The 24,484-nt window shown below is 44.8% G+C and overlaps 1 protein-coding gene across 4 annotated transcripts in view; it reads right to left on the reverse strand.

Moving 5' to 3' along the window:
- The window catches only part of WDFY2 (WD repeat and FYVE domain containing 2), a 174,904-nt gene that overhangs the window by 5,658 nt on the left and 144,762 nt on the right, over nt 1-24,484 (reverse strand). For 2 of the 4 annotated variants that reach the window (XM_067016785.1, XM_067016787.1), the window contains exons 7-11: nt 24,232-24,358; nt 11,134-11,239; nt 6,900-7,001; nt 5,788-5,918; nt 3,277-3,385 (exon numbers count right to left, since the gene is read on the reverse strand). In XM_067016785.1, coding sequence (XP_066872886.1) covers nt 3,277-3,385; nt 5,788-5,918; nt 6,900-7,001; nt 11,134-11,239; nt 24,232-24,358 — 575 coding nt within the window. Of the gene's footprint in view, nt 1-620; nt 2,229-3,276; nt 3,386-4,442; nt 4,537-5,787; nt 5,919-6,899; nt 7,002-11,133; nt 11,240-24,231; nt 24,359-24,484 lie in introns of those variants that run through there. The other 2 variants (XM_059041634.2, XM_059041636.2) reach the window with 2 other exon arrangements.

The following is a 24,484-nucleotide window of genomic DNA, read 5'->3' on the forward strand; positions in this document are numbered from 1 at the left end:
GGGGCACACCCACTGTCCTGCTTCCCAAAGCTGCAGCAGCAGAATCACCTCGAGGAAGCCCGTCCCCCGGAAGCACACTTGGTCAGTGTTGGGGGAGGGATAATCCAAGTACGGCTGGGAGGCCTTCTCCCAGTTAGAAAGAAAATTAATGATCACGAGGGGGAAAAAAATCACTTTCAGGAAAAGAGGAAAAAAAATTAAGGAGGACTTCAACTACTACCACCCCCAAATCGTCAGATCAAAAGAGAACAAGATCCTGTGGAGGTAGGGCTCAGATAGGGAAGGGCAAGTAATTGGCCTGTTTAAACTGCGAGGCTTTGTTTAACCTGATGAACCCCAAGGACCCGGGGATCCCCCAACGCTCCCGACAGGTGGGGGCTGAATGAGGTGGCACTTGTGTAAAGTGCTTAGAACGGGGCGAGCGCATAGCTCATGCCTGCTAATTTCAATTCTATTTTTACAAGTGAAAATCAGATTTTAAAAAAGAACTTCCATATCCCAGGTTGAGTCACTACACACAAGAATATCTCAATTTATCAAGTTTGACTGTATTCCCTTAAAATTAGAGTTTAGGTTCATTTCCTAAAGCCTCCCCTGCCCCTGCCCCTCTTTTTTTTTTTAACATGGAACACAGCATGAACTGTAGGATTCAGTACCTTTTATGTCTCAGATCACACAGTTTTAGTATGAAAGTGTGCAAAGTGTTCTGATAAAATACATGAAGATAAAAATCTTTAAATATCTCGTTTTGAAAGAAGAAAATACAGACGGTGAGGAATAAAGCAGGATACAACCTCGCAGCAATGAACATGTTCAAGTTCAGAGGTGACATCACATAGAACAACACATTTTAAGGTCACTATTTTTTTTTTTTTGGCGGTACGCGGGCCTCTCACTGTTGTGGCCCCTCCCGTTGCGGAGCACAGGCTCCGGACGCGCAGGCGCAGCGGCCATGGCTCACGGGCCCAGCCGCTCCGCGGCATGTGGGATCTTCCCGGACCGGGGCACGAACCCGTGTCCCCTGCATCGGCAGGCGGACTGTCAACCACTGCGCCACCAGGGAAGCCCTAAGGACACTATTCTTGAAGGACACAGGGTTTTTTTGTTTTGTTTTGTTTTGAATATGAAGAGCGGCGGAGAGCTGTGTCAATAAAACTAAAACTTAAAAGGCTCAAAAAGCTCCAGCTGAATTAGAAACGATCCAGGCACTGAGAGTTGAAGGTCTGAGTTATGATAACTACTTCGTGGCTGGGGGTGGCTTTCTCACATTTTTTTTTTTTTTTTTTTTTTTTTTTTTTGCGATACGCGGGCCTCTCACTGTTGCGGCCTCTCCCGTTGCGGAGCACAGGCTCCGGACGCGCAGGCGCAGCAGCCATGGCTCACGGGCCCAGCCGCTCCGCGGCATGTGGGATCTTCCCGGACCGGGGCACGAACCCGCGTCCCCTGCATCGGCAGGCGGACTCTCAACCACTGCGCCACCAGGGAAGCCCACAACATTTTTTTTTTAATGTGGGAAAGAGAAAAACTGAGGCAGAAACACAAGGTCATTTCCACTCCATGAGAACATGTATGACCTAGATATCACAAACGGATCACTCTTCAGGCGATTAAAGAGGCAGCTGAGAAATCCACACAAATGGTTTTCCAGGTGTCTCAATGGAAGGGAATTTCTACAAAAGCAGAAACACTGCAAATAAACTGAATACGTACACTCCGGGGAACAGCAGATGAAGCTGAGGGTGGATACATACAGAAGAAAAAGATGCCGACCATGAGATATGTGTCCAAGTGAAGGAAACACGGAAACTATAACTACCGAAAATACCCTGAACAGTTATACACGTCTCATTTCTCCGACACACAAAGCAACAACCAAAACGAAGTGGTGAAAAATATGAAACTTAAAACACCCCACACTGAGTCTGCAGTATACTCAAAACAAGGTAGCACAGCCAGACTGTATAAACCACTTGTTAAACAAATATCCTCCTTTATATCGTATGAACAAGTTGCAAGAGTTCCCTCGCAAGAGCTCACCGACCGCTCACCGCCGTGTGTGCGGGTCACATGCAAGCTCAGCTCAGCTCTTCAGCTTCTCTCCCACCACTCACGCATCTGCTTTCCAGCTCCAGTCATTCTTTAGGCTAGAACAACCGTTTCTTGAGTAAATACTATCTTTCTGGTGCCTGGAAGGGGCATCAAGACACAACCGGGGTCATATCCCACAACTGTAAAAAGAAGAAGATCTCTGATGAACTACCTTTCAACTGTGTGCAGCATCCACAGTCCTTATAACTGAATTCAAGTGTATTTTTTTAACTTAACCAGGAACTAAGTACGACACGAACATCATTCATAAATCTATAAAATAGTATTTGTCCATCGAAAGTTCAACATAACCCTCAAAATCAGGACAATGGCAGCTGGAAATTTTGATCTGGATAATGGAGAATTAAAGGCAGATTAGATTCATTCAAGGAGGAAGGGAAGTAAATATGAGGCGACAAATGGGTACCAAGATGTGCTGTGTCCTTTCTCTATCTTCTCTCATCTTCCAAACAGTTCTACGAGGTGTCTCATTTTCAAAAATAAAGGAACCAAGGCTCCCAGAATTTACTTTAAACGTGCTCGAAGTCACGGAGGTCTGGTGGCTTCCGAAGGGGGTTATTTCAACCGCCCCATCCTGCTGCTGCCTCCAAGAAGGGACCAGAACGGGCCCAGGAAGTAGGGCTCAGTGCACGAGGCAAACCTGAGCCTCTGGGTGCCTCAGAGAATGACACAGGTGTGGCCCCTTCAGTCCTGGGCCTCTGCTGTGTCACAAAATCCATGTTGCCTGGCGCAGCCCTCAGGCCCGGGAGCGCTGCTCCCGGGTTAATTGATCTCACCGGGAAAGGATCTTGTTTATTACTTGTTGGCTTATTCAATGCTCAGCTCAAACCCCCTCCTGAAGCCATCTCCGGCAGCACTATCTCCGTCCCCTGAACGCGTCCAGTAATTCTTGTCCATATTACTCTTTTGGCTGCTGCGCATGTGACCTATTATTAACTGTCTTTTTAAGAGTATGTCCCCAGTAGACTAGCTGTTACTTTCAGGTGAGAGCCATGTCTTATTTTGCTGTGTACAGCCAGCGGCTGTTCACGGCATGTAGCAGGTTCTCAAAAATATTTGCTCATTGCCAAGGGTAAGCTTTGGAGCAGACCTCATGTGGTCTTGGGGCTCCTGTATATTTACACAGGGCCAAAGATGGAAAGACTCTAAGATAAGACAGCATCCTACCTTAATAACCTTGTCAGTTCCCGAAGTCAGTAGCCATCCTCTGGTGGCATCAAAATGCACATGCACGATGTTATGTTTACTGTCGTGGAAGGTCGCCGTGGGTGCGCGTCTGGAGGGAGCAAAGAAAGTTTCCGAGAGTAAAAGGCAGTAGTATATAAAGGAGGACGATCTAGAGTGACATTAAGCTCTAATCTTTAGCCATTGTGACTTCACAATTAGAAATGCTCCTCAGGGACTTCCCTGGTGGCGCAGTGGTTGGGAATCCGCCTGCCGACGCAGGGCACACGGGTTCGAGCCCTGGTCCGGGAGGATCCCACGTGCCGCAGAGCAACTAAGCCCGTGCGCCACAACTACTGAGCCTGCGCTCTAGAGCCCGCGAGCCAAAACTACTGAGCCCGTGCACCACAACTACTGAAGCCCGTGTGCCTAGAGCCTGTGCTCCACAACAAGAGAAGCCACAGCAATGAGAAGCCTGCTCACCACAACTAGAGAAAGCCGACACGCAGCAACGAAGACTCAATGCAGCCAAAAATAAATAAATAAATATTTAAAAAAAGAAAGAAAAAAGGAATGCTCCTCAGAGCTACTTTTATTCCCTGGTGACATGTTATGATTTTAAAAAAATGGATAAAAGGATTCTTCTACTCTCCAAAATGGTCAAGAGATGATGAAGTTTCTAAACGTCCTTTTGGAGATTTTGTTGCTCTGATTGAGTCTGTGAGGCTCTCTACATGTGCTGTAAACAAATCTTTAAAATGACCCACAGTGCTTTTGCTAAGTTTGAGCTCAGAAGGACTTGCTGGTAAAATAGTCTACCTTTGTCTATTGCAATTTAAAAAAAAAAAGCACACTTGTTAAAATACCCAAGACGGTCATTCTCATCTAAGGGCTCTTCATTCTTTCTCCTCTTTTCCGTGGTATAACTGCAGACCTGGTTTTTCTGTGGCATTCTAATGCTTTGACAAGTAAAACAATATATAAAAAAACACTGTTATTTGCTTTTTATTTTTTTAATCTGTGTATTTTTTTAGTAAGAAGGCTGGTCAGCTGCCTAGGTACTCTAGAGGCAATGCAAATGCTCCCACGGAGAAGAAAGCAGAAGAAACAGTGATGTGGGAAAGGGGACAGGGACGTGGAGGAGGAGACTGCGGTTTTCTAATCATGTTTCAAGTTGCCACTCCTCGGCAATGGGTTCCCTGAAGATGGCTGTTAATTGCTCAATCTGGAGAACAGATCTTCAGTATCCTAAAATTGATCACTCTAAAATGTTTAGAATTAAAGAATTAGGTTTAATTTGTAGTCACTTAGACTCTCTGGGTCTGTGTCTTTAACGAAGAATTAAACTAGAATATCCCGTCTCTTGCAGCTCTCCAATTTAATGAGAACTCATTAATTTCACCACATATGATGAGCAGAACATAACCAATGAACATAAATGCTTACTTATGCAAAGGCATCTTACTTAATATTTGCTGTGACTAAATAAGAATAAAAAACACATACATTAACATTAGGGTTATCTGTAAGAGAAGGCTTTGTTTTATTAATTTGCCAAGAATTTCCTTTAAATGCTGACCTCCTCTGATGCATTTAAAATATGCTTCTATTTACATGCAGCTTTTAAGACACGCATCTAGTACGTGAAATGATTTTACCCTCTACAGGTGTGGGGGTGGGTGGAGGTGGGAGAATTGGGCACTAAGTTCCCTGTGAGATCCTGTTGTAATTCACTAAAAGGGAAACTTGGTGAAGAGCATTCTGTTTACATCTGTTTTACAACAGCTGACATGAAAAAGACGACATGGGAGGAATGCCCTGGCGGTCCAGTGGTTAGGACTCCGAGCTTCCATGACAGGGGGCACGGGTTCAATCCCTGGTGGAGGAACTAAGATCCCGCATGTCGTGCGGTGTGGCCCAAAAAACCAACCAAACAAACAAAAGGAACATAGATTTAAAAAAATGAAAAGACAACATGGATCTGTCCCACCCTCCCTGCCACCCCTCAACAAAGCACAGAGGCACAGTAACCTCAGGTCCGAGGTTATTGGGCGAGACCGACCAGCAAGACTCAGCAGCTGGGCAACAGGCGGTACTGGCCTCTTAGGAGAAGTGGATTAGCTCTTCCTGGAAAACAAAAGCTCTGGAGCCTGTGGGCTGATTTGGTCCTATAAAGATACCGGCTTGGGCTAGGAAGTGAACCCAGGGCTCCTGCACTGCTGGGCAATTCTCAAGAAAATGAGCAGACAGAGAGTTTGCTCCCAGAACATTTCAAGGCACACGCCCCTGGGATTGACGAGAGCACAGAGATGATTTCTCAGCGTGCACTCTCTCCTCCTGCCCGCAAGAGAACATGATCTCTTGGTGGAAAGGAGGGCTCTGCCCACCTGCCACGGTCTGTATTAGAAACCAGCAGGACTAGGGCATTATTAGTCATGGCTGCGGCGCTGGGCGAAGCTCTTAGATCCCGCTCCCTCCTTAACCTCGACAATTCTGCGGACTGCTGGGACTTACTCCTCATCTGTGATGGCCTCGTGGCAGCTGTCACACACCCTCACTTCAAACTCGAAGCCCATCAGAGGGATGGAGGAGCGCTTGGAGCTGCACTTGCCGCAGACGGCCTTCCCGCACTTCCGACAGTGGTGCTGGAGGGAGAGAAAACAAGCTCCCCTGCGGCTGCGCACCTCGGCCTGGCCGGATACGCTCATGCGCACCTCGGCCTGGCCGGATACGCTCATGCGCACCTCGGCCTGGCCGGATAACGCTCATGCGCACCTCGGCCTGGCCGGGTATGCTCATGCGCACCTCGGCCTGGCCGGGTAGGCTCAGGTGTGGCCCACAGCATCCAGGTGAGGATGCTAAACCAGAGCGTCCCAGGAAACTGAAGGAACACGCCAGGTGCTCCTCTTTTTGGACTGTTTATTCAGGACGAGGACTGTTTGGGAAGCACACGTGATCGTGCCACGGCCCCAGACCCCCCTTCCCCAGTCTCGGTCCTTTCCAATTATCACCGTAGGAACTAGACGTTCACCGTACGAACCCGACCCAGCGGTCGGGTTATCTTAAAGCTGGGTGTCCAGAACTGCCACCTCCAGGGGTTTCGCTGCTGGGTGAAGAAGAACTGGGACAAAACCTGACTCAATGCACTGTCTCCACTTTGGCCGTGCTCAAGCTAGGCGACTGGCATTTGATTTCCTTGGGGCAGACCAAGCCCAACCGTGGAATCAGATTGAAAATGCTGTATTATAAGTAGATATAAATAACTAAAGCTAAGATGGAAGGAAGGAAAGCGAAATTAAGAAGAAATAAACATCACTTATTATAATTTCATGGTATGGTACCAATATAAGCTAAGCACGGCCCCTCTAATTTTAAGGTACATTAGATGCCACTAGAATTCTAAACTCACATCCCTTCACTACTGGCGGCAAGTCACTGCGGAAACCGAGTGCGGCAGGAATGAGCTACAGGAGAGAAGGGAATGAACTAGCGCGCGGCCACCAAGGGGCTCCAGGCAGTGAAGCACTCCCACAGCGGCTCTCACCCAGGGGTGCTACTTCCGCCAAGATCAGAGGTACAGTTATTTCTACACGACTACATTTTGAGGAAGCATCCATATCACCCACCTGTCTCAGGCCGATTTTCTTGCTGTCCCACATTTGCTTGAAGTTCCAGAAGAAAGGCTGATTGCACTTTTGGCAGGAATCGCTGTCCAACCATTCAGGGGTCTTGTCAAACAAAGCACGCGACAGGTCACAGTGAGAAGCAGCCAAGACAGTGGAACCAGTGTCACTGCGGAAACTTACAGAATCAAGATGTATTTCTAAGAAACAGAGGGGGCTTCCCTGGTGGCGCAGTGGTTGGGAGTCCGCCTGCCGGTGCAGGGGACGCGGGTTCGTGCCCCGGTCCGGGAGGATCCCACGTGCCGCGGAGCGGCTGGGCCCGTGAGCCGTGGCCGCTGAGCCTGCGCGTCCGGAGCTTGTGCTCCGCAGCGGGAGAGGCTGCAGCGGTGAGAGGCCCGCGTACCGCGAAAAAAACCCAACCAACCAACCAAACAAAAAAGAAACAGAGGTGTGATTTCTCAATCATTTTGAAACTATTTCCTAAATGCCTATGATGCGTCAGGTCCTGGGGATGTAGTGGTGAAGAAAAAGAATCTCTACCATCATGGAGCTTGTAATTTATCAGGGAAGACTAAACCTGAAAATCTTATTCATAATAGTTATTATCTGAATCAGTGTAAGGATCAAAGGGCTGAGAAGGAGAAGCACAGAGCGCTGTGAAAGTGGGAGGACCTAGGCTGGGGTTCAGGACTTTGTCTCTGACAAATGATACCAAGCTGAGACCTGGGGATGCATGGCAGGAGACCAGGCACAGCGGGCTGAGAGAGGGGCGGGATGGCTGGAGCGCATGGGTGTGTGTAAGGGGGGAGCAGGGGAGGGAAAAGGGGGGCTCGGGGGGGGGGGCAGGGTATGATGGGTTGAGGCTGGAGGGGATGCAGGAGCCACACTACAGACAGCTATGTTGAGGATTTAGGACGTTATCTCATGCTTCCCGATCATACGCAATTATATTTGCTCTGATTGTGTAAATTACATACACCTGCCTATCACACATGCACGCAGCTACCCGCGTTGGAGGGACAGAGCCTGACCACAGCGGTGGGTTCTCAGGGAAGCTACTGGTCCTCTGCCTTGGCAGGGCCCGGCAGGGTGTAAGGCTCTGCTCCTTGCCTCAGGGGTCATGTAATATCCTGGCTTTGTTCACTGTTCCCCAACCCCATGGCGAGTACTCTAAACTATGTCAAATAGGTTTAAAGGATGTGTTAAGCTTAAAGCTATTCTTTGTCAAATCTTTATAGATTCTGCATAGGGTGGCGCTACATTTGCTTCTAGAGTTCCATGCTCTACTCTGTAAATTCATCCTCTGGCAGAGAGACTGGTCTCTTTCCATATATCACCTAACCCAAGGAACTGGGGAAAATACACCCAACCCCAGGGTTTCCCAAAAGTGAATTCCAGGGCACGCCAATTGGACTGACAGGACACTTACTGTAAAAGAGGCCTGAGATCAAACAAGTTTGAGAAATATGGTAAACAACGGCCTCTCCTCTACGGGCTTCACAACGGACGGCAGCACAGTAAAGGCTCAGGAAGGACTTTGTTGATGTAATCTTTTTCTGAGGAAGAGCTGTTATAGAACAGACTCAGGGACTTAGCCTATTCCCCTACCTTGAAGCAGAAATGAACCTAAAGCTACATATTTTCTCAGGAAAAAAAAAAAAGTGTAAAAAGGGGACATTTTAAGAGCTCTGATTCTTAGTCTATTTATTTTTAAAACTGAAGAAAAGAAGTAAGCCTTTCACTTACTTGGTAATTTTCATGCCCTAATTCGTTTAAAGACAGATTTAATAAAATAATCCCAAGTTTTTTTAGCTGAAGACAACATTTTACCCCTAAAAGACTTATCTATGTTGTGACTTTTCAGTACACTTATGATACAGGAAAATCAGGAAGATTTACAAAAAACTTACACACACACACACACACACACACACACACCCCGCTACACCTTTTACAAGGAAGCATGCTGGTTTAGGACACATATGAAATACATAAGTGGGTGTCTATGAGGAGGGAACTGACAGTAAGGCTCTGAAAAGGGGGAAAACAAAATCAGCATGTGTAGTACGATTCCATTTTTTTGGCCAAAAAAAAATCTGACATGTATCCGCAGAGAAAAATGTAAGGAGGGATGTTTGCCAACATGTGAAGGGCGGTATTTCTGGGTGGTGGTGTCATGAATAATTGACATTCTCTTTGTTGACGAGCACTCAGTAACTTTTCTACAAAGAACCTGTATTATATATACTTAAAAAAATAATAAAATTGTGAGAAATTGCATTTCATTAACTGTACAAACACACGTTCAACCTATGGGATGTCTACCTGATCTGTGTTCAGCCACCTGAGGTCTCCCCCCCGCCAGCCCACCCCTCGGCTGCTACCCCCCTCCTCTCTGCCTCTGCGCCCTGCGCACGACCGCTTTGCCCGCTCTTTGTTCTTGGTGTTTCTTGTTCTGGTCAGGGTGCACTCCGGCCCGTCAGGCTCTTAGCAACTCTCTCCTGCCACAAACCCTTCGCTGAGAACATCGGCCGATGACGACAATCCTCTGCCCGGATGCTCTAACTCACACCAACTGTGATTGAATGACTTATACCATTGAATAGTTCTCTGAAGCTTTCTCCCCCATGTCTTTTCTTCCAGAAAGGCCACCTGCCCTCCAGGGCAGGGACAGTTTCGTTACACCTCAGGCCTCCTGAGCTGAGTGCCGCATGGCACTTGCCACGGCTAGGAAGCAGCTCCACAGATACTCCTCAGGGGATGTATGTTTATAAAACGGGACACGTGCAAAAAGTGGGTGGAGCCACCACTGCTCATTTAGAGCTTTAAATCGCTCAAGAAGATTTAAGATAGTCAACAAGTACCGAGCGCCCATATATCTTCGTGTCGAAAGGCACAACTGAAGCAAGATGGCTCGGAGGGCTGCCCACCAACCACCTGGTTCCGCCTCTGGAACACCGCATCGTTATCCTCCTTTGGGCCCCTGTCTATCAAGGAGGGAGGCTGTGTGCACAGAGGGAAAAGAGCCCAGCGGCTCCCCTCCCCAAGTCTGGTCAGTCAGGCCTGGGAAGAAGCCAGGACAGACCAGGTGTGACTGTCTGTCACCCAAAGCAGGCCACCACGCAGAATAACGAGTCACATGGGGGGCCTGGCTAGCACGGCTAGCACACACTGTGCCGACATCCCTGCCTTTACGCCCACGGGGCCAAGAGGTACTTTCGAAAGCAACAGTCCACGATTCCCTACTTCCTGACGGTAAGGATCATTTTAATTAGTTACTAATAGAACTCCTGTGGATTTATGCTTTGAGCAAATCAAGCTGCAATCTCCTTAAGCATTTAATTACCGGTATTTGAAAGGCACTGCATTATGGGTAATAGCAACTACTCCCTTGAAATGAGATTGGGGTGAGGGTATGGAAAGAAGTTGGGAAATCGCTTTTGTCTAATTTTTAAAGTGTTGCTTTTCTAATTCTTGCATCCTGCAAGGAAATAAATTAGAAGAACACACACTGTCAAAGGGAAAGTTTACCCAGCATAATTCTAGGGAAATGAGAAAATGGTTAACTTCGAAGTACCTGTCAAAGGGGCTATTCAGTAAGCAAAGCAGTTGTTAAGATGCTCAAAGATGAAAAAGAAAATTCACTGAAAAAAGAATGTTATGATAAAACTTAAATATATGCCTAAAAATGACAACGTATACATTTATAACTGGAGAACTGCTTAGAATATGACTCGCAAACACACAGAAATTATTTCTAATATTTCTATTAATACCAAACAAAGGATCCTCCATCAGATACCATTTCTCACACACTAGCCACCACTTCCCCCAGTAACATAAAGTACTACCCTTTCTGTTGTCGTAGGGCACTTCATAGCAAACGGCTACTCACCTGAAAATAGCTGCTTCCTCTTTCTCCCCTGAACTGCTGTTGTAACGGAACCACAGATTTAAAGCCTAACCGGCTTAGTCGCAGTTGAAATTCTTACGAAACCTCCATTACGTTAAGTGTTACGTGCCAATTCGTGAGGGGTTAAAAAAGAAAAAGGAAGCTCCCTTCATACAAGAATTTTTAAATTTTCTGGCACAACGTGTTTTCTTTCATGGTTTACTCATGAAAGAAAGAAGAAGTGAGTAGGAGGGGAGGCTGAAGCTTTTTTCAGCAGGGTAGGAGCTGCAGAGCCCAGCCCAGTGGCTGCGGAGGTGGGTGGCCCGAGGCTGCTGTAACACCTACCTCCTGCCTCTCCACGTCCATGTTCCAGACGACAATCCCACCGTCACCACCACAGGAGATGAGCTGCCGCGTGTGCTGTGCGTAGGACAGGGCCTGGACTCTGTCACTGCGAAAGAAGCAAGAGTTAGTGACAGTTCCCAAGAGCAGAGAGAGCCCCGAGGGAAGAAAGCCCAGCAGTTGGTCACACACACTCACCCTTGAGCCCCACCCAAGAGCAGATCTTGGAGACCGGATGGAATTGTCAACATGCTAACATTGGGAGAGTACTCAAGATTTTCAACACCTAAAATAAGTCAAAATGCTCGTTTAATAATTAGTGATGTTGAGCATCTTTTCATGTGCCCGTTGGCCACCTGTATGTCTTCTCTGGAGGCATGTCTACTTAGGTCTTCTGCCGTATTTTTTAAAAATTTATTTATTTTTGGCTGCATTCGGTCTTTGTTGCTGTGTGAGGACTTTCTCCACTTGCAGTGAGCGGGGGCTACTCTTCCGTTACGGTGCGCGGGCTTCTTCTCATTGCAGTGGCTTCTCTTGTTGTGGAGCACGGGCTCTAGGCGCGTGGGCTTCAGTAGTTGTGGCGCACGGGCTTAGTTGCTCCGCGGCATGTGGGATCTCCCCGGACCAGGGCTTGAACCTGTGTCCCCTGTACTGGCAGGCAGACTCTTAACCACTGTGCCACCAGGGAAGTCCCTTCCTGCCATTTTTTGACTGAGTTGTTTGTTTTTTTGATATTGAGATGTATGAGGTGTTTGTATATTTTGGAAATTAAGCCCTTGTCGACTGCATCATTTGCAAATATTTTCTCCCATTCCATAGGTTGTCCTTCCATTCTGTTTATGGTGTCCTTTGCCGTGCAAAAGCTTATAAGTTTAATTAGGTCTACTTGTTTACTTTTGCTTTTATTTCTTTTGCTTTGGGAGACTGAGCCAAGAAAATATTGCTATGATTTATGTCCAAAGGGGAAAGTGGGGGAGAGGTAAATTAGGGGTATGGGATTAACAGATACACACCACTATATATAAAATAAACAACAAGGACCTACTGTATAGCACAGGGAACTATATTCAACATCTGGTAATAACCTGTAATGGAAAAGAATCTGAAAAAGAATAGGTATATATATAACTGGATCACTTTGCTGTCCACCTGAAACCAACACAACATTGTAACTCAACTATAGCTCAAATTTAAAAAATGCTCGTGTAAGATGCTAAGGCCCCAAGAAGAGGTAGTCTTTGTCAGTTAGCAACACTTAAGGAAAAAAGCCGTTGAACTGGTTATAATCTTACTGGTTCCTTAAATGATTAGGTAAAATCTGTGCCATCTGTTCATGTTATATTTGTAAGGTCATCCAACGAAATGCCCGCTGGGCATACCTGACGGAGCCAGGTAACCTGTGCTGCCCGAGACGTGAGGCACCAGCACGGCTCCCAGGGTGAATCTAACACAGCAACAGACTTGAGTTTCACTGATTCTCTGTCTCTCTAGTTTTTATGCCCTCTTTACTGATTTTGTGTTTTATTTTTCTTTCTAGTTCATACATGGCTGACAAGTTATTCCCCCTTGGTGGGGAATTCAGTTTCAGGGTCTGACAATTTGATCACCAACCACAGATGATAGAGACCTATGTTCCCGTGGCAAAGAGAGAACAAGGAATCTGGTTTCTTGGTTGTTTTTGTTTGAATATTTTTCTGTTTTGAGCTCAAATTCTTTAAGAATTCTGTGGCCACTGGGAAGGAGAATAACTCTGTGTAATCTCGACTGGTGATTTTTTGGGTGCTTTTGTGTTTACTTTTGACTTGTGGCTGCAGTTGTAGGACTGAAGCCATTAAGCTCTGCGCGTCCTTGTCTGCAATTCAGGAGGGCCTTTACCTCTTGTGTATGGAATGCTTTCCTGTTTCCGGAAGGTACCAATAAATTAATTATGGCATCTTTCATATTATAAGCGCTTGCTTATAAAGATAAGCAAGCGCTTATATAAATTAAATATTCCTAAACTTCACAGCAAATAAGGAAACTGAACCTCTAAAACTTTAACTTTACTAGACTTAACAATTATTCCACAGAAAATACACCCTAACTCAGTGATATTTTAAGAATCCAAGTTCACAAAATTAGGGTAACTCTTTGGCAAATAAGACTAGCATGATGAGTTTTAATACACAGGTATGTCTTTTTCTGGATTAAACAGTGTTAAATATAATGGAAATGTATATTTTGTTTTACTTGGGTTGACTTCTCCTAAATTTATACAGGATAACTGGTCAAATAAGCTAATATTATGCCTATATAATGTTTAAGATTTTGAAAAATAAGTTTGTGTTCAATTAATTATTCTGATTAATAAAACTTAATTAAACTTTTTACATATACAGCAATTATGTTTTATAGCATATCAACTTAAAGATCATTGCCAAGATCGTTAGGTAACTTACAATGGACTAGCAGTGAGTTGAGCTAATTGATAGTCGTTGGATGCCTACCGAGATAATTTCTAAGTAATCGAAACTTCGATTACAAAGCATAATAAACATATATGATTATATACGTTTGCCTATTTTTGTGTGCTGTAGAGAGGCTGTAGCTGAGGTGAGTCATGTCAAATGCATGTGTTCCTTTTTGCCACTTTCAGGGGATGCAAAAGTGATGTATGTCACAGTAGAAACTGATATCACGTGATTCATGAGCTGTGCTAGTCTAGCTGTGCTAAAATGCCTGCAATGTGATGGAAAGTTCTCAATTATCCACATCCTCCCTCCTCCCAATCTTCTCAATGAAAGATGAGTTAGTTACTTTGGTTAATTATTATAATTAAAATGGGGTGGTTGGGCTTCCCTGGTGGCGCAGTGGTTGAGAGTCCGCCTGCCGATGCAGGGGACACAGGTTAGTGCCCCGGTCCGGGAAGAGCCCACATGCCGCGGAGCGGCTGGGCCCGTGAGCCATGGCCGCTGAGCCTGCGCGTCCGGAGCCTGTGCTCCGCAACGGGAGAGGCCACAACAGTGAGAGGCCCGCATACCGCAAAAAAAAAAAAATAAAATAATAATAATAAAAAAATGGGGTGGTTGAGACTATGCCAGGTGCAGTAATGAAAAGGAAATACAATTGTGTCTATGTTTTTGTTTTGGGGGAAGCAAAAAAAACCCAAAAAGAGTAGTGGCTTTTTGCTTTGTTTTGTTTTGTTTTTGCTGTACCACGTGGTCCGTGGGATCTTAGTTCCCCGACCACGGACCGAACCCGGGCCCTCAGCAGTGAAGTCAAATCAAATCAGAGAAATTTTTAAACTATTGATTCATCTGAAAATAGCAATGATGAATACATTGCATTTTAACATAAATAACATATATTTTTGGAAAAATAACTATATTTCCCAAAACAAAATATTTTGAAGACAAAATGGCATTGTTTAATATTTGTGCAAGTCTTGCTTAATAGGCAAGAACCAAATACTCATCTCTTTCTGCATTTGTTATAATGTCACTCAGGTAGCCTCTGGAAAACTCCAACTTATACTTTTGAGAGAGCATAAATGAATGAAAAAGGCAATTCTAAAGTAAAATATAAATTTGTTCCAGAATATAAAAGAGAAAAATAAAAGACAAAACATGGAAAATGAATTTTATTTGCTTTGGTTTATAATACTCAAGTCTTTAAAAAAAAGCTATAAAATACATTAAAATTTTGGCATCGTTCCCTCGGTTTGGATGGCTTGCTTCCTTAGTTTACTGATTAATGCCTTGGACCCAATGCAAAAGGATATTCTTTACCTTCTATGGAATCTGCCTAGCTGGCAGAGATTCTGTGTCTCATGAAAATTATTTTCAGAGCTTTATGTTGACTTGAAAAGTTCTTGATTATTTAAGAAAAGAAAAAGAACAAGGGCCCTCATTTGTGAAAAGACCTAAATTCTTTAAGACTGTGTTACTTTCTACATTTATTTTCAAATGTTTTCTCGTTACTTCGATTATATAGATAACCAAGTATTGTTTCTTAGGCACCTGTGCTCCTATCTTAATCAAGTATCTAAAGATATCAAGTATCCTCTGAAAATGGTTTTGCTTTCCCACACTGAACCCTGTATTTTGGGGAAAAAAAAATATTTTAGCGTATTTTTAAATGCTAAAAACGATCTTTAGATTATCTAAAACTATCTTTAAGATTTTCTAGAGGGGTCCTAGAAAAGTCATAAAGATTTGTTCCCTTTGCCTTATAAAAATAGAGATGCTATACATAATTGCTGTGTTACTAATTGCATTTGTTTACTGTTTTACAGGAAGAGCCGTCAGATCAGAGGAGATGCTTAGTTTTCCCTAGGTGAAGTCAGTATGGGTAAAATATTATTAATATGTTTCTGAAATTGTATATTGCATGGGAAGACCCTGGAGATTTATCAGTGCTCTCTTTGTCTGTTTTTACCTTCAGGCAAAATACTGATCAAATCTCTTAGGAACTAGTTATGTAGGGTATCTCAATAGAGAATTTTACTCTTCTCAATTCTGATATTATTTATAACAGTAAAAATTAACCATTAAGTCTCTAATATCTACAGGTAACTCTGTATTATTCTGATTCTTGCCTGAAGCCTCCACTATAAGCTACAGGCCAGAAAGTTCAATCTCAGAGTTTCCTGGGAAAGGACTCTATATACCAGGTATTTTTAAATACTGGTATTTAAACGAGTAGACTCTTAGGCAAAGGGTACTGAACTGACATTGCTTTGATAATCTGTAAACTGTGCTAGTGGACTGAGTGAGGATTTCCTTGGATTTCTGGACTCTTTTTAGTCTGCATGCAGATGGCTTCACAAATGCAGACTGTTGAACCCAAACCCAGCAGAACAAGAATTAATGACACAGGATTGAATGAACTGAGAGGGAAATTTTACTGTGGTTGCTTGTCTGGAATACCACTGACATTGCTTTAATGTTCTATTTTTTGGATATATGAGGCTGCCTTTTCTCTTACTTTTTATGCTATCTCTAACTTACAATTTAGTACATTCTGCTTTGATAAGCTAAATCCAAACATTTAAGAATGATATCCAATTCTCAGAGATCCCCCAGAATTCAAAATCTGTTACTGAGTCCCCTTGATTTTCATGGCAATATAGTTATTTCACAGGTTTAATTAGAATCTATCTATAGTATATCATTGGGCAAACAAGGCCTTACCTAGAGTATCATATTATAGTGTTCATTGAATCAGATATGACTAGCCCCTTTAGGAATTAAGGGAGCCAATGCCTATTAACCATCCCGCTCCCAAAACGAAAACTGGCCTGGTACCTGGTTTGTAGGGTCCTGGCCTTACAGGTGGTAAGAAAGCTACCAGGCCAGGAAGCTAGCAAATGTTGAAAACCTCGAGGAATTCAACCAAGGTTATAAGTGCTATAGGTGAAAAATAGTGGAGATTTTCTTGGGCTTAGTTTCCTAGCCTTGGGATAGCAGATAATAGAGGTTCTGAAAAGCTCAATCCAAGATTCCTTATAAAAACTTTTGTAAATTTTGTGGGCTTAACAGTTGTTTAATACTGTATGGCTCCATATTTGCAAAGCAAACCAAGATGGCCTACGTGTTAGTTAACACTCTTATTGCACCAATGTAAATAATTAGGCCAAACTTTACGAGAGCAGCCTTTTTTTTTTTTGTGATCAAGAATAATCTTTGAGATTATTCTGATTACAGGAGAGGAGGGGGAAGAACTCGCAGGTAGATCAAAAAAACTTTGAAATGGGCAAAAAGAAATTACTGGGTACCTTTTCAATGGAATATCAGGTGCGGTCTAGCACATCTTTCTGGGTTTTCTGACTCTATGGGGGTCTGTACCTTCAGTACCTTTATGCTATTTTATAACTCTGTAAGTTATAGAAAACTGATACTACTGCAAGTGAATTTTATCCATGAAGATGCAACTAATTTCCACATCCTGTTCCTTATATGGAAGAAGTCAACTGTGAAAATACAAATTCATTGCAGCATTCTCCATTGCCTCTGCATGTTTCTACTCTTTGGATTTTCCTTTGAACTGGTTGTAACATCTTACCAGTTCCTTTATTAATTAATGACTAATATAAAATCTTTGACATGTATTCATGAAGAAACGAAGTCAATTGTTTTCTATCTCTCCTGGTTGTTACTTCATACGTTTTAGAATATGGACTGACACCATTGTGACATTCCGGGGCAAGAAGGAAAATCTATCCATTTGAACAGATGGATAACTGCCCTGTGATTTGAACTACATTTCATTTGTTAAGGCACTTTGATACACGTCAAGGATCTTGCAAAACGAAATAAGCTACAGAAGGAAGTGCTTTGCCACTCATAGCTGGCAGCAACATTCAGCAACAGATACATAATTTATGGGACTCCAGTCCTGTTAATATTCCAACACAGAAGAACACAGTGATGAATGCTGTATCCCAAGATTTGTAATAAAGCTGCTCAGTGGCTTCTTGACTTAAGGATTCAAAATACAACCACCTTGCAGTTAAAAACAAGATGAGGGGGGCTCCCCTGGTGGTGCAGTGGTTGAGAGTCCGCCTGCCGATGCAGGGGACGCGGGTTCGTGCCCCGGTCCGGGAAGATCCCACGTGCCGCGGAGCGGCTGGGCCCGTGAGCCATGGCCGCTGAGCCTGCGCGTCCGGAGCCTGTGCTCCGCAACGGGAGAGGCCACAGCAGTGGGAGGTCCGCGTACCGCAAAACAAACAAACAAACAGAACAAACAAGATGAGGGAACATCCCCAGGTTCACTTATCAACAGTTATTAAAAGTAAAAGATACCTTCTTCTTGCATTCATGTTTCATCTGGCATCACTGTAGCATTTATACTAGAAAGCATCGCGAAACTGGTTATTATTTCATAGATGAGCATTCCATGAACTGCACTGCAAATCTCTTATGAGTGTATAAAGACCCCCACTTTGCACAGCAACAGGCTCCACCATCTACAGAGACCATTCTTAGTGGGATGGCCGCACTTCCTTTCTCACCAGCCTTAGAGGCGGTATTTCTGATCGGGCCAAGCTACGTAACACGGAGGACGCAACGCAAAATGAAAGCAAAGGGCCCCTTGTCAAAAAAAAAAAGAATTACAAGATGGTGACAGTAGAGCATTAAACCGAGCATGGGACCCTTCTAAGCGTGAGGCCTCGTGCGATTGCATAGGTCACATGCCCATGAAGCTGGTCCTGTGTCTGACGCTTCTTAAGGAAAACGGGTAGAGAAGCCTTTATCCTCTTTATAGAGAAAGATGTTCAGACACAGGCTAACATCTACCCAAACGTCAACTTAGGCCCTGTTCCATCCCCAAAGTAGGGGGGACTTAAATGTACTGCAAAGAAATGACACTTTCCAAAGCATGAGAAGTCCCAGCCCACTTGGTGAAATCTAACCAGTTAAGCATCTGCTTCTAGAGATCTCTCTCTCTCTTGTATTCGTAACACCCACATTCTTAAGTTCTCCAGACCTCCTAGGACCAGAGAAGGTCCGTGACCGATCCACACTTGAGAGGTCTCCGGGATAACTTAGGGTTATCCCACACCAAAGGGACCCTAGAAGGATCATCTCCCCAGGGATTCTTGGACAACAGCCAAGGCTGAACCTGAACTTGGGGTCTCCCTTCTGGGAACACTGGTTTGAGCATCAGCAACATTTTGCTGTTCACTGGCCAGAGTGGAGGTTCACATTAGCCACTGGCCCTCTGTCCACTTGCAGTTTCCTGAGAACACTGTGTTTAGTTCATGCAGTTCTGTTTGGGTAAACCTGACAAAGAACCTGAGAATCTCTTCATCTCCTAAGCTCCACATCAGAGGGAATCCCCCACTGAGGCCGCCTACTTTCCAGTAAAATGGCAAACTGACCCACCTTTACCACCTTGTCATGCGTCTAGCACAGCTCCATAGAGGCAGGGACTTTTTCTTAGTCACCTCTGGGTCCTAAGGGCCCAATACAAAGTCTGGTCTGTAGACGGAGCTCAATGAACGTCTGCTGAATGTATTAGGTACAGAGGGAGTAGGTGGACGTGGCAGTATTTCCATTGGAAATGTTACAATCAGGGAGAAACAGTAATCTTATCTGAAAGCTTTATTTTTGAATTATTACCATTTTTTATTCACAAGAATAATGTTAACAATTGCCACTAATTACCCCTTATTCTTGTGCCGATTATTTTACATGCATTGTATTATTTGTGATTTTTGACAACCTTTGAGGGCTTTTCTTTCCAATATTATCCTTATTTTAGAGGTGAGGAAACTGGGGACCAGGGAGATGAGGTGCCTTGCCCAAGCCTACAGAGCCCTCAGCAGAAGGGCTGCCTCATATACAGCCTGGCCTGACTCAAAGGCTGTTACTAGTCACCACACTATACAACCCCTCTCTGACGACATGCTACCCTCTGTAAAGAACTTTAGCTGCTAATACTTTGACCTATTATGTCTGTAGTTAGCTAAATAGTTAAAAATAGAAAAGACATCTCTTCTCATCTCCCCTAATGATTCTCTAGTGTGACAATGAGAAACGCTCCTAATCTCAGATCCAGAACGCAAGAAAGCTTTCATACATCTTTATCCTTGGTCCCGCTCCCCCAAACGCAGAAGAATCTGAATGCAAGAATTTTACTTCCTTTCATAACTTTGATATAAGAGAAAAGCATAAATTCTCCCAATGTGTATTTATTTATGAATAGCCTATTTCTTTACCAAAAGAATTCGAAGATGCTTATAACAAAAGTCTTACCCATGGTAAGAGTAGGAAGAGAGAAACCCAGAGCTGGAGCTGTGGAAAGAGGAGGCAAAGACACAGGCCTTGTGGGCCCGGGGTCACGGCTGTGACTGAGCCTCATGCAGCCTGTGGATCCCAGTCTTGGCGGAGGGATCCATCACAAGGGACCACGCAGACCTTTCCCTGTGCTTTAAATCAAGTTACCATTAAATTAAATTGCCAGAAAATCTTAGAGTCCTAAGCAAACACTATTAGAAAGAAAAAATGTGGCCATGAAAGAAAAGTTGGTCATGAAATGATAGGTATTATCTGAGAATAAAAAAGGATCTGGGGCTTCCCTGGTGGCGCAGTGGTTGAGCGTCCGCCTGCCGACGCAGGGGACACGGGTTCGTGCCCCGGTCCGGGAGGATCCCGCGTGCCGCGGAGCAGCTGGGCCCGTGAGCCATGGCCGCTGGGCCTGCGCGTCCGGAGCCTGTGCTCTGCAACGGGAGGGGCCACAACAGTGAGAGGCCCGCGTACCGCAAAATAAAAAAAAAAAGGATCTAAAAGGTCCAAGTCCCATGATTAGATTTCACAAGATGGGCACGGGACAATAAATGTCCAGGTTTATGCTTCAATAATATCCATCTATCTGGTAACTGACTCTTGAAAAACATAACTGGTCCCTGAAATTGGAACCTTTTCTTTGCCTTTCTTTCCCCAGAGCTGGCACGTAATCATGTTCTACTTGCTGCAGGGAATAAAAATACCAAAATGCTTCAAATGCAGATAATATTGTACTATAGAAGTATACTTTCTCAGCTTTTTTTCCTCGGACTTGGAAACATTTTTGCTGTCATCAATCACTTACTTGTGCTAAAGCTCTCTCTGCTTTGATGGGATTTTTACACATCAAATCAAACGAGCTACATTAACGTTGTATTTCTGCCAGTGAAGGATGGTGTGAAAGCTCAGAACCCGGGACAGAAGCCACAGGGAGCTGTCCCTCCACACTATGGCTGGACGTTTCCAGAAGAGGGGAAGGCAGTCTCCCCACCCTGAGAGGTGGGGAGTCTCTGGTCCAGTCTCAGTCTGCTCTTCCCGGTGTCCAAGCTCAACGACTGGGTCTCTGATTTGGATCTCTGGCCACCGACAGTCATCCTGGGGGAAGGTGGGAAGATGAGGAATTGTAGGAGACCAAGGGGCAGCCTGAGGCCCCCAAAGCAGAAAGACTTTGGCCTCTAAAGTAGAAAAGAAAGGAAACACCGTGGGACATGCTGGGGACCATGTTAGTCAATGTTCATTTTTGTTTCCCCAGAGCCTAAGCACAGCGCTGGATACAAAGAAGGTTCTGAGAAGCTTTCTCCGCTGGACTGAACTGAGGTCTGGGAGACCTAAGCTACCAGCTGGGGTCTTTGAGGATGGAGGCCCAATATTCTCACCGAAAAAATGATACCTGACCTCTCTCTTTCATAGGGTTATTGTAAGATTAAACTGAGGTATCTGTGTGTTTTGAAAGCTCTTTGACAAAATAGTAGACCCTACTCAAATACAAGAATCAAGGATGGGGTGAACTGGGAGATTGGGATTGACATGCACACACTATTGATACTATGTATAAAATAGATGACTCATGAGAACCTACTATATAGCACACAGGACTCCACTCAATGCTCTGCGGCGACTTAAATGGGAAGGAAATCCAAAACAGAAGGGGTATGTGTATACGTATAGCTGATTCATTTTGCTCTACAACAGAAACTAGCACAACATCGTAAAGCAACTATACTCCAATAAAAATTAAAAAAAAAAAAAAAAAAAAAGAAACAAGAAAAGATTCCTGATAATTTGGAAAAAAACAAAACACGAGAAACAAATACAGGAATCACCAGACACCAATCCAGTGGCCAATTTTCAGGGCAGAGGAGTGGCTGCTGTGAACGTGGGCCTTATCCTGCCCGATGCCCTTGCCCTTCTTTCCTGCACCTGCTTTGTGAACCTGGTCTTCCTCCATCTGTCAGCAGCTCCAGTGCTTCCCTATCCCCACCTCCGGCACTCAAACCCGCTCTCACTGCGTGACACCAACGACGCTGAGGAGGTTTGCTTCTCCTAGTTCTGTGACACCAAGGGCGACCCCTCTCAGACTAAGACCTGGTGTCAAGGAGCCCCTCATAGACTCCACCTTATTACTAAGCTTGAAGTATCCATAAATAAAGCACCAGGCAAGGCCTTCTGCTGTTTTTCCTGTTCAAGGCAGTTCTGACCGGTAGCTCCTGATCTCACAGCCTGTCCACCGCACCAAGCTCCAGGGCGTGGTCCGATCAGGATGGACTCCAAGCATATGGTTCGTTGCATCTTCTCAAAGGCCAAGCCTGTATGTCTCAGAAACTGGAAGACCTATTAGTTCAGGCTTCATTTTTCTGGAACTGAGTGACTCTGTCTCCACTTTATAGCTTTTCCTTTCTTCTTTTTTTTTTTTTTGCGGTATGCGGGCCTCTCACTGTTGTGGCCTCTCCCGTTGCGGAGCACAGGCTCCAGACGCACAGGCTCAGCGGCCATGGCTCACGGGCCTAGCTGCTCCGCGGCACGTGGGATCTTCCCGGACCGGGGCACGAACCCGTGTCTCCTGCATCGGCAGGCGGACTCTCAACCACTGCGCCACCAGGGAAGCCCTAGCTTTTCCTTTCTTATCCAACTGTAGATGCAAGTCTCCCAGAACAACGTTTCGCCTAAGGACACACAGCACCCAGTGACGCTGGCGGTCAGTACTGACACTCGCCCTGCTTGCAGTCTGTGTGAGCCACCGCGTGGAAATAAAACTAGTTATGAGCGAATCTGCATGAGCCCAAGGACTATTGCTGATCTTCATTCAAAGCCTGTATCTGATTTCTCGGAGGGAGCCCGAGTACCAGGAATTACTTGGTAGAGTAGCTAGGAACCAAGTATTAGGAAACGGGGCTGTAGTCTGCTTCTCTTTTTCTTCACTTACACGGACGATGTCAACTCCTTCTACGTGATCTCCATATGTGTCCCCTTGTCATGGAGAGAAATATAAGGGAGGGATTCCTTTCATGAGCTGACACTAGGGTCTGAGTGGTCCCACAAGCCAAGTATAGCTTGATCTGTTCTCTCGTGTGGGAATGAAGGACTTAGTAGCTACGTCTCTAAAATTAAACTCTAACACAAGAAATAATTATTTGTGCATGGGCCCTCTAAAATTGAATTAGCTCATATCTAACAATTCCAAACGGTAAATTTAACTGCTTGGGAGAAGCTTTTGAAACTCGTGTTTCCAGGCAGATCTACAGGCAGAGCTAATGCCGCTTAAAACCAGTCAGTTCATGGGAGTTGATATATTAGAGTCATAGTTAAGATCAGGTTGAAAACTTTAAAAGTCAAAGACAATTCAGAGTAGCTTCAGAGTTCTAAAGCACACTGAAAATTCTCTTTGGCAACATGATCAGGCTTCGCCGCCGGGGACCTCGGGCAGCACACGTGGGCCAAATCGGAGTGTGGTCCAAGGGTCACCGGCAGAGCTACTCGGGAGGCTTGTTACGACACAGATGCCCGCAGCTCCAGACCAGTGGAGAGAATCTCAGAGGACAGGGCCCAGGAATCTACTTAACAGATTCCTCGGTGATTCTTTGCGGACAACAAAGTTTGAGAACCCCTCCAAGGAGGCACAAAGCTTTCTCGGCTCTTCCCCTCAGTCTCCTGAAATCCACTCCTTAAGGAAGAAGAGCCTGATACTAATCAAGGCGAGTGCTCAGTAAATAGCTGGGGAAGTACAACATGTACTGGGTGAGGATATTATCTCTCTCCTTTTCCTTAAGCTGCCAGGAATCTTGAAACCACATTGAACTCAATGATAGAAATTCTGTAGGCCTTCATAGCTTATATTCTGAAGCTCTTTTTTCCCCTCACTCTCCATTTTTTACCCTTATAGTCTTCCCTGGTTCTCTTTTTCACCTTTTATTTCTTTGCTGCCATCATTTTATTTTGTGGCTTTTGTAAGTACTCTCAAATCCTCTTCGGATTAAAATGGAGTATAAATAAATAAACATACTTGTGTCCAGATATAAATCAAAGTGGCCATTATTTGCGTTCCTGTCACGTTATCCCCAGGCTAAGCTCCTGCCACAAAGACTGGCCCGCACGCCTTTGTTCCAGCTCTCAGCCGGGAATCTTTTCCCAGAGTTCGTCATAAAGGCACCAGCAGGGAATTCCCTGGTGGTCCAGTGGCTAGGACTTGGTGCTTTCACTGCCGAAGGCACGGGTTCGATCCCTGGTGGGGGAACTAAGATCCCACACACCCCACAGTGCAGCCAAAAATAAAAAATAAATAAATTTTAAAAATAAATGATAAATTTAAAAAAAATAAAAGCACCAGCAGCCTTACTTATGTCCTTGGAGCTCGATGGCTGTTCCTTTTCTCCCACCGATGTCCCACATGATGACAGAGTGGTCGGAGCTCCCGGAGAACAACATCCGCTGGACGGGGTCCCAACAGAGAGCAGTCACCCCACCTGAGAGAACAGACACAGCTGGCCATTAGTCACAAAGTGACGACATTATTCACCAATAACTTGTGAGAGCAGAGGAGTTCGGGTCTTGCGCAATTCCTGGCACACAACAAACTTTTGCTGAAAGAA

The sequence above is a fragment of the Kogia breviceps genome, chromosome 16 (genome assembly GCF_026419965.1).
Source record: "Kogia breviceps isolate mKogBre1 chromosome 16, mKogBre1 haplotype 1, whole genome shotgun sequence".
Lineage (NCBI taxonomy): Eukaryota > Metazoa > Chordata > Mammalia > Artiodactyla > Physeteridae > Kogia > Kogia breviceps.